Genomic DNA, 11,062 nt, shown 5'->3' on the forward strand with positions numbered 1-11,062 from the left:
GTGCTATCAAAAAGTAGATCTCAGCAGCTATTTTGAAGAGGAGACTTTTAACAGTAGGTAGTGAACATGCCTCTTAGGTATTTAAAAAAGAAGCTAACCCATTTATATTTAATAATTATAAAAGCATCTTCATTTTGAGTTCCTTTCAATTAATTTTATATTACCTGAGGATCCATGATGCATTAACTACTACGGTAGGTGGTGATAATTCAGGAATGAATCAAATATGGCCCCACATTGAAGCTATTTTCTAGCTACATTATAAAGAATGTTCATTCTGAAACCTTCAGTAAACAAATATAAAACATAATACACTCAATTATATGGCTTTTGATAGCATAATAAGATTGGACTAACTTCTTAAAATCTCCTGTAGAAAGACTAATATGGCAGCCTCTAGCAGTGCTAAGATCTGTTATGATGTTTGCATTATAAATAATGCATACAGGAATGGAAAGATGGCTTAGCTCTTAAGACCATATGTTCTTGCAGAGACCTAGGTCCACATGGTAGCTCACAATCATCTGTAACTATAGTTCTAGGGGATCTGTTGACACCTTCTGAATGCATAGCTGCCATGCATGCACATGCAGGCAAAAACCCTACACATAAAATAAATCTTTTAAAAAGTATAAAATAGGGGCTGAACAGATGGCTCGGTGGTTAAGAGCACTGAGTGCTCTCCCGAAAGTCCTGAGTTCAAATCCCAGCTACCACATGGTGGCTCACAACCATCCCTAATGCAATCTGATGCCCTCTTGTGGGGTGTCTGAAATTAGCAACAATATACTTATACATAATAGAATAAATAAATCTTTTTTTTAAAAAAGTATAAAATAAATTATGCAGAGTAGGAGGAATTAGAGGATAGATATGTTCTAAATATATTATATTCATGTATAAAGTTACCAAAGAATAAATACAGTTTTAATGGGCTGGAGATAAAAATAGCCTTTTGTAATATTTTTGTCTCATAAAAATTTAAAAAGCATATTAATGAAAAATCTAAGTAAACGATAAATATCAAATTTCAAATTTGAAGTTTTAAAGATATATCTTTGAAAGTAAGCTTGCAGAAGTCACTTAATTCGGGGGTTTCAGTTCACTCATTACCTCTCAGGTTAATTTTCAGCAAGAAGGTTAATTGTACTCCAGCCTCCATCTTAAAGATTGGTAAAGCTTCTTTCTAACTTAATGAAATGACAATGCTGCATAACAGTGTGGGATGGAACTATCATTGAGCACTGAACAGTGGAGCAAGGTAACACAAAACCCACTGTAAGGTTAAGATTGGAAGTATTTCCGCATACTGTATCTAATATAACCCCAAGTGTGCTCAGCCTGGAAATCATTCAAATACCCCTGTATCTTCTAAGCAAGTAGTAAATACCATTTTACATTTGCAGCAGGAAGATTTTCCACCTATCCTTAAGTAATGTTTTCTCCTGCCGGGCAGTGGTGGTGCACGCCTTTAATCCCAGCCCTTGGGAGGCAGAGGCAGGTAGATTTCTGAGTTCAAGGCCAGCCTGGTCTACAGAGTGAGTTCCAGGACAGCCAGAGCTACACAGAGAAACCCTGTCTCAAAAAACCAGAAAAAAAAAAAAAGTAATGTTTTCTCATGCATTCTACCTCAATCAAAAGGGAGGCTTCACTGCATTCTAGACACAATGAGAGAGAATTGTCTTCTAATTAGTAGGAAATAACCCAATAATATCCCTATGCCTAGTGTGTGATGTCTACACAAATGTGGAGGAGTATTCCAATGTATAGATAGGAAGCTGTTTAAGAGGGAAAGACAGGGAAAGAAAGAATGTAAGCTCTCTGACTGAAGTTCCTAGAGAATGCATTTTGGAAAATATAGCATCATTTTAATAATAAATGGTAATAATCTTGTAATACTTACAGTGTCATGGACAGCCAGTGACAATAAAATTTTTATGCTATTTTAAGAAAAACTCCTAGTGTCCTGGTTGTTGGGACGAGACTTTCTCTGATGCCTCTGTGGCATATTGCCACTTGAGCTGGTCTCAGAGCTCTAGAGATGACTGTAAAGGAACATGGACATTTCACACTGTTTTAGCTCAGCATCTCCTGTCCTCCCTCACCTACCACTAACAGTTGCTAGCTCTGCTTTGTTTTATTGTTTTGAACACTCTCTTTTCATGTCATGCTTTCAACTGCTTTCTGTATGTTCATATTTCTTTTTTTCTCTTTATAAAGTCTCCAAATACCTAATCTATTAGCCCCTAAAATTTCTACTTCCTATACTACTTTTATCTCTGGTGGCTAAATACACATTTTTGAACACAACAAAATGTGAATATAGTTGCAGACTCAAAGTAGATAAGCTTGCATACTAAACTGAGGAGTGTGGACACAGTATCATGTTCATCTTGTAGCCCACATAACAGAAGATGGAATCAGTTTTTTCTCTCAGAATCTGAAATAGTTCTCTAGTTATATCACTTAGTAACTTGCATGCTGACAACATGTCTCAAACTTCTTCATTTAAAGTAAAATATAAATGGGAAGAAGTGGTTATTTCAAAACACAAAAGTGGAAGTATTTGTAGTAAAGTTTCAGTTATTAAACTCTGTTGGATATGGACATCGCTTGAGCTGCTTTCTTTTTCCTATACCTATTTTCTTTAGTGGAACAAAAAAGATAAGGCCATTTTTCTGTTTGGGTGAGTGGATGTTTATTTTTGTTTTTGTTTTTGAGACAGTGAAATTCACAGTGATCATCCTGCCTCAGCCTCCTAAGTGCTAGGACTACAGTGTGTACCACCATAGCTGACTATTTAACATGGCTAATCTTCCTTAGTAGAGTTGTTGAGTTCATCCTGACCCGTAGTTAGCCTCCCAACTTCTGTCTTGCATGGGCAATGCCAAAGCCAACTCTGAAAATTATGTCATTATTTCAGACATGGGAAAAGAATTTCTTAGACTTTCTAATTACATTTTTTACAACTTTGGATTTTTCAGTTTGAAAATGTATGCTTTACCTATGAAAATTTTAGCCTGCCTTTGTAAAGAGGTCTCAGAAAAATAGTGAAACTTAGCAAATTATGTTAGAAAGAATGGAAATCAACCTTCTAATTCAGAGGCAAATGGTAAGATGGTGGCAGGCACCACCAAATGTTTTCTCATTATATTGGGTTTGGCTAGATCTTTGATTTGTAGCTGCCCAAGGAGCAGTCAATTCTTTCATAATGTGTCTGTACAGTTGAATAGGAAAATTACTTACTTCAAATTCTTTAGTGATTTGCAACAGACCTTGAACAAAGCTCTCTGACCAATGATTTTGACAAACATAGTGAATTAGGGATTAGAGATTAACTTTAAAAAAAAAATAAGAGGTGTATTTTAGAATTATTTGATTTAAAATAATACATTCCCATCAACAAAATAATTTTAAGTTGATATACAGGAAAACAGCAGCTGGCACATATAATAGACTATTTCTAACTAACTCTACTTGTACTTTAGTGACGTCCTTAAAACTAACATATCATTTCTACTTCCAGTTCTCAAGGCTTCTTTTTAAATGTTTTACATCTGAGAGAATATTTACTTTTTCTTTTCTTTCTTTCTTTTTTCTTTTTTTATGGTTTCTGCATTTCTCTCTTTCCTACTGCAATTTTCCACCTTTTGTGCAATTGTGAACAAGGTAACGAACCGCCTCCCTTCCTCAGGAACATCTACTATCTTCATGCTTTCTCAAACTTCCAGCAATCACAGTTTCTCTTGGAGTGAATAAGGTGATTTCCTTTCTTAATGTACCAACTTGCTTGCATTCCCATTGCCTGACACCACTTCTGATTCTTCATAAAAAGTTATTTCTCATGATTCATTTTTATATTCTATTGGTACTTAAAATATTTTATCATTTTCTTTTAATCATGTATTCACCTTCTAAATTGTCTTACTGGAGAGGGAGTAATTTTCAAAAACTTAAACTATAACTTTGTAATTTGAGGTACGCAATATAGTAGCCATGATGTTAGAACTAGCCTGCTCACCAGGGCAAGAGTATTTTGCATAAATTTCTCCGTTTTGACACACCCAGAGCACCAGCACAACTATCAGAGGTGTTCACCAAAAGGATGGTAAGGTTCACTAATCAAGCCATATTGACTCATCTTACCATATAACCTACAATGCCATTCCAGAAACCCAAGTTTGCCACATACTGCTAATGTCTTTACTTCTACTACCAAAAAAAAAAAAAAAGTTTGAGTTGGAGACTTTCTTGGTCCTTTAAATGTATTCATTTGAATGTTATGCATTTGCTGTATAGTAAAAGTAATTTGTACTTTGGGGCCAGGAAAGTAGTCTGTAGGAAATGATTTCATTTTTTTCTCCTACATTTTTATCACCAGGTAGGTTAACCTATCTTCAAATGCTTTAAGTATTTTTGCCTCACTATTACAGAGAAATCTGAGCTGTAGAAGGGCATCTGACTCATTATCCGCCAGACCTTCAGTCAGACCTCTTCTTTTACGAACATTCTCAGACGAATCTAATATATTGTAACAGGTACCTAGTGTTAAACAAGTGGGCTGGCTTTTTAAAGAAACAGATTAACAGCATTATAAATAAAAAATGAAAATCACTCTTTAAATTTTCTCTGCTGTTGGTGTGGTGAACTTTAAACTATTCTTTGTAAAAATATAAAGATGCATTGCTTGGAATATGGGGAAAATTATACTTTAAATTTGCTCAAACCCCTAATAAGCTTTTTGGCATTTTCAGAACTGAAGTTAATATGCTATATTTAATTTGTGGAGGGAAATTGCCATGATGATGCCATCATGTAGAAATGCTTGATTCTCATCTAGAAATTAGATAATTTTGACTTACAAGGATCATTTGAAAAATGGGAAATAAATATTCCAAAATTGCATCTGTATAATACCAAGTCAGTTTAGCATTGCATGTTTTTTCTGGGAACTATGTGAAAATAATCAAATGTGTTTGTACCTTCATGTGCTGTGTCTGTGTGTTTGTAGGTATATACTTTTAATGTCGTTGTAAATGTCTAATCCCCAAATATATGTTAATGATCCAGTGTTCTCTAATTGTAACATTTTTTTTTTAATGTCAAGTTTTATTCAAGCTAAATGTTTCAACTCTCAGAGGTAAAAATCTTTCCTAGCCATTCAGGGGGATGCATGCTTAATGACAAAATGTTTCCTAGTTCATGATTCTAGAACAAATCTATTTTATAACATCGTTTGATTTACTTCAGAAATGTTTTAGAGGAATTAACATATCATGAGAGGGACCATGGAACTCAGAATGACTCCTTTCATGTGCACTCTGTATTTTCTACTGCAGAGGGCCCCGAGGCTCCAGGTCCTGAAAGGGATTTTATCCACTCAAGGAAATTTGGAGTAATTCATAAGTAATTAACTTATAAGCTTGCCTACTTACAAGCAACTCAGTTCATACATGGCTGATTTTTATGTACACATAAAAACTGATCATGGATACAATTGTGGAACAATTAACTTTGAATCTGTTATTCCACCTCAACCCTGTTTTAATGGATTCGATCTGTTGGTTCTTTCGTCTCCTGTTATTCACTACATTCTGTATCTGCAGTGTTATTTTGGAAGCAGACTTCAAGTACTATAGTCAGCATGTGTCACACATTTTAATGACTCATCTGCATATGTTTCTCTGTAGTATTGAGATGATATCATAGTAGCCTTCAAAGTCTTTGACACTTGCTTCAGATTGCTTTGTCCTAAGTAAGCCAGGAGATGTATTTCAGCTGTGTGTTTGCATATGCTATTGGATCCCCCTGGATTGCTTTCTTTAGCTTGGTCTGTGTTTGGGGGGCTCTGCTGGGTAGCAGACACTGCTACTGCTTTTGGCCTCTCCAGGGCCTCAACTCCTACATTATCTAGAATTTTAGAAGTTTAAAAAGAAGTGTTTCATTTTTAATGTAGTTATTTGTTCCAGGAATTGGTTTTCATGTGGCATTATTTCTTTTCCAAGGAAAATATTTAGCAACTTACCCACTGAGCTTGTTCCTTGGTTGATAAAGGAACAACCTGATTTCTTTCACATTTTCAGTATAAGGGGCAACCTTATTTTGGTTAAAGTCATTATGACCTGAAAACAGAGAAGCATGAATAGAAATTGAGGGTATTATAATGGATTTATAGTCTAAGTTATGATAAGAAACATGTCCCAGAATGGGAATAAAATAATATTTTTTAAAGACCTTCCATTACTGTAGTTCAAAATTTTTGAGTTTTGGAACATCAGGATGGCACACCAGGTAAAGGTGCTTACTGCCAAACCTGAAAATCTGAGTTCAATCCCTGGGACCCACATGATGGAAGGAGAGAATGACTCATAAAGGCTGATCTCTGATCTCCATACCAGCACTTTCATGTGAGCACACATACACATACATTTTAAATATTTTCAAAACCTTATAAAACTGTAAGGCTTGATTTTAGCATGGAGAATCAAAGGTTCCCCCTTCCTTGATACATAGCTTCAGCATTTATATTCAAAGATCAGATTATTTATTATACCCTATTCTAATCACAGCATGCAGATATTTACAGGAGAGAGAAAAATCTGCAGATTTATTAGGGGAAATTCTCTGGTGCTTCTTTTAAATACATGATGAATAAGAAAAAGGAGAATCATTTGAATCATAGTAAATCATTTACCAAAAAGAAAGAAAAATGGCTAGGATAGTATGGGTTCTTTTAGTAAGGGAGTATTTTCACAGAAAATTTCATAAACTGAACATCTCAACATTCCCAAGCCTAGGGGCTGGAACAGTATATTGTTGGCTTTGCTGGCATAGGGACCTGAATTCAGTTCCCTGCAGCCACAGAAGAAGCCAGGTCCACTGGTGCACTTGTAATCCTAGTGCTGGGAAGGCAGCGGAGTTCTTAGAAGGCAGATGCAAGAGTATTCTTGGAGCTTCCTGGCTAGTCAGCCTAGTTCATTGGCAAGCTCCAGATTCCATTGTGAAACTATCTCAGAAAAACAAGGTGAGGGCTGAGTGTGATGCCACACACATTTAATGTCAGCACATAGGAGGCAAAGGTAGGTGGATCTTGGTGAGCTCAAGGCCAGTAGGGGCTACATAATGAATTCCTGTCTCACAGTAATATAAAAGGTGAATGGCACCTAAGCATGAGACCAGAGGTTAGCCTTTGTCATACATGCTTGTGCACACACATTCATGCATACTCACATGCATACATATATACATACCCCCAAATAATTCATACACCATTTTACTAGATGCTAGAGATAAAACTATCATGTTTCTGTATGCAAATAGCTCCTAGCTTAATAGGTAATCCCAGTGGGAAAACCTACTAGGAGAACCCTGGAGCAATCCAAAAGCAAAGAGCAAGCCTGAACTATTCAGCTGACAGATGAAGAAAAGATTAGAAATCTGGTATTGTCTCTTTTTTCCTTCCTGCATGTGAATAAAACTTGGCACTTTTGTTAAAACAGTTGTGTTACTCTCATAACAAAATTTACTACTTGGTTTATTCTTGAAAATGTTAAACAGATGGTTATATATTGTTGCCAAAATAAATTTTGTAATTCTCTATATTTTAACCTTTTCAGAATCCGAATCTTGAACTGCCTATGTTATTGTCCTACAAGCATATTGACCGTGGTTGCAGCTAAAGAGAGAAAGCATGAAGGAACAACTACAAAAGATATTAACTCAGGATACTCAATATGAAACAAAGACCACTCTCATGTGTAGGGTTCACAATAAATGTTCATTAAAGTACCAAATAACTCTCTTAACCATTTACAGTTATTGTAAGTAGCCATTATGGCCAAAGTGAGAATTATATGAAAGTTTAAAGTAAGCATACTTAGAATTCTGGATTTAGATAGACTAATGTAACTACAAATTGGGTGCTCTTTTAACCCGTTGACTTTGTGAATGGATTTCAATAATAGTATAAAGTAGAAGTCATGCAATGGGGATGAGCAGGTTTTGCTAACCAGTGTTTCCTTCCGCCTGGCAGAAGTCATAGACTGTTTGTCTCACATCTCTCATTCCTGCTGAATGATTATCTTTTTCCCCACACACAAAAGGAATACTTGAAAATACAAGACTAAATGATATTACTGCATCAGACAAAATATATCATCTTTTCAATCTTAGGCTAATTGTCTTGGTCTAATATCCTTTCCAAAAAGTACCTTGCATACTTGTGTGATACTGTCAATTCTGGGTATTATTGTAGAAACAAGGGTGGAAAGGTTATTTGGTGTGTTAAGACTACTAAACTTGAAAATACAATATTTCAGTCTCTTGGTAGTAGCCCCTCAAAACAGTTAAGTAGAAAGATTTCCATCCAATGTTAGTTTTGCTGGGTAACGTGGTAAAGTGCATTAAATATTTACATAAAAATTAACGCCATTCTTAACATTGGCATTTTATAATTCTATGTGGCAAAGATGGGAAGAATAGCCTATTTTCAACTACTAACGGTTTTTATTTGAAAGAGAGTGTTTTTGTGCATATTTACAGCACTTTTTTAAAAAAAAAAAAAAGTTACCAATTTGGAAAGAGGAGATCTATTCCAAAGCCCTCTTTGGACATGAATGTTGGTTCCTATAGCTAAGTGGACCAAGGAAATGGACTATTTCTAAATTATGTGATGGACCTTGGTAAGATCCTCAAACTGCTGGACCAGAAAGAGGTTTTAGCCCCTAGTACGTTCTCTTAAAACATGAAAGAAGTATGAAATGTCTTTACTTGAAAGAAGAACCACGTTTGACAGATAGGATAAAATGATATTTAGAAAGTATTTTTCTATCAGTTTCCATTTTTTTGTCTGACATGCCTGTACTATTTAATGTTTATATTGTACTTTGATTTAAGAACATACTAGACTCATTGTCTTCCAGTATATTTATATAGTCCATATGGCACATTTTGATTCTTCCATGTATTTGAGTAGATGTTTATTTGGGTATAATTTTTCTTAAATTCTAAAAGGCCATAATTTCAGTTATCAAAAATCATTCCATAATTACTTAATTTAATTTGTTCTCATCTATCAGTATTACTTTTGAGTATTTTGTTAGGTGTCAATCACAGCTTAAGTGTGTGCTCTTGTAGCCTGTATTTGAGGAAATCTGCTGAAAGCAAAGTCTTTCTATTCTTTGCCTATTCCAAAGAGCTAAAACATCTAACCCAGGAAAGCTTTGCTGCTTTGTTATTGTTGTCATTGTTGTTGCTGCTGTATTATTATTTTACATCAGAACTGTAAGGACTGTGAATAAATATAAGAGCCAAGTAGAGAGGCTTAGTTAATGCAGAATGATTGAGGAGATGATAAAAATCAGAATATTTAGGGTAGTAGAAATAAAACTGATTATGTGTGACTTGTTGCAGCAGAAAGAAATCTAGATGAACAAATGAGAATTTAGAGTCATGCCTCAGTTAACCATTACATTGTACACTGCACTTCAAATCAGAGGAACCTGGGTTTGCTTTTTGAAAAATTTGTATTAGTGATCTAAAATATGGCTAGCATGGGCTTAGCAGATGAAGTTATTTGAAATGAGCCATCCAATATTCCTAGAACTATATTTTAACTATTCTTATTTCAGAAGAGGGTAAGAAATCTAACAGTAGGTCCATATTGCCATAATTTTAATAATAATTTTTGAGCTATCAAAATGTCTATGTAATTTTCCAAATTGTTGTCTATTGTTTGAAGGTGTTGCCTATTAAACAAAAAATATCCATTCCATATCTACTACATATACACCAGCAACAGTATAAATGTAAGCCTAAATTTGCAAAAGTCATAATTTAGTGGTAGAATTTTTTAATAACATGCAGTATATAAATGTGCAGATTTTATGCAAGTGTTGATAAAAATCATTTTTCAGCTTGTAAACTGGGACTGCAATATTACATTTTTCACTTAAGCAGTTTTTTACATCTACTTTATTGCTTTCTAAAATGACATGAATGCCATCTTTTATGAATGCAACTTGCCTTTTTCGTTACAGAAACTTTCATTTGATGTAATCAATAAACTTTAGTATGATACAATGAGTATTTGAGTGTCTTTTGTTTTTAAAAGTATCAATTTGATGTCAAAATGTTATGGATACATTTTAGTGATGGGAAGTTTCTGATTTCCTGTTTGCATCTACATATATTTCACAAAAGGTTGCTCCAACATCTCCATGAGGTAAACTGATGTTTTATGACAATACTTAAATTGCGGTGGGTAAGCTAATTGACCATATCTGAAAACTGTATAAAGATTCGGCCAGGATGTAGCTATCATGCAGTGTGTATTAAGCATGCATAAGGTCTCAGGTTTGATCCCTAGCACAAAAAAAAATATGGAGCCCCAGCTTGATAAATTCATATTAAATGTCCACAGTCTGCTGCCTACATACTGGAGAATGATATATGTTCCATGAGACCGGCATTTTCAACCCTTTGAAACTAATTGATTCTTTTTTGTTTTGTTTTATTACAAACTGGTTTCTCTGTATAGCCTTGGCTATCCTAGAACTCACTCTGTAAAACATGCTGGCTTCAAACTCAGATCCACCTGCCTCTGCCTCCTGAGCACTGGGATTAAAAGTGTGTGCCACCAACACCTTGCTGAAACCATTACATTCTTTTTTTTATTGGATATTTTCTTTCTTTACATTTCAAATGTTATCCCCTTTCCCAGTTTCCTACCCGCCTCCCAGAAACCCCCCATTCCATCCTTCTCCCCCTGCTTCTATGAGGGTGTTCCTCCACCCACCCTCCCCTGCCTCCTCCCCTGGCATTCCCCTACACTGGGGCATCTAGCCTTCACAAGACCAAGGGCCTCTCCTCCCATTGATGTCCGACAAGGCCATCCTCTGCTACATATATGGCTGGAGCCATTGGTCCCTCCATGTGTACGCTGTGGTTGTTGGTTTAGCCAGAAATGAAGTTTTACTGTTCCTTGAAAGGTAGTCTAAAGATGATCGTGTTCACATCTCCCATGTGCCTCCGTTTTGTTTAGGCTCCATCCAGGCCTTGTGAA

At 35.4% G+C, this 11,062-nt stretch overlaps 1 protein-coding gene across 3 annotated transcripts in view; it reads left to right on the plus strand.

Annotated features, from left to right (window-relative positions):
- Atp11c (ATPase phospholipid transporting 11C (ATP11C blood group)) overlaps positions 1–10,083 on the plus strand; it is a 183,648-nt gene extending 173,565 nt beyond the window's left edge. The window contains exons 29-30 of one of the 3 annotated variants that reach the window (XM_021152852.3): positions 4,434–4,538; positions 7,617–10,083. In XM_021152852.3, coding sequence (XP_021008511.1) covers positions 4,434–4,535 — 102 coding nt within the window. In that variant the 3' untranslated portion in view covers positions 4,536–4,538; positions 7,617–10,083. The remainder of the gene's footprint in view (positions 1–4,433; positions 4,539–7,616) is intronic. The other 2 variants (XM_021152853.2, XM_029473144.2) reach the window with 2 other exon arrangements.
- Positions 10,084–11,062: the final 979 nt, after the last annotated feature.

The sequence above is a fragment of the Mus caroli genome, unplaced genomic scaffold, assembly GCF_978045245.1.
Source record: "Mus caroli unplaced genomic scaffold, Mus_caroli_1 scaffold_5, whole genome shotgun sequence".
NCBI lineage: Eukaryota > Metazoa > Chordata > Mammalia > Rodentia > Muridae > Mus > Mus caroli.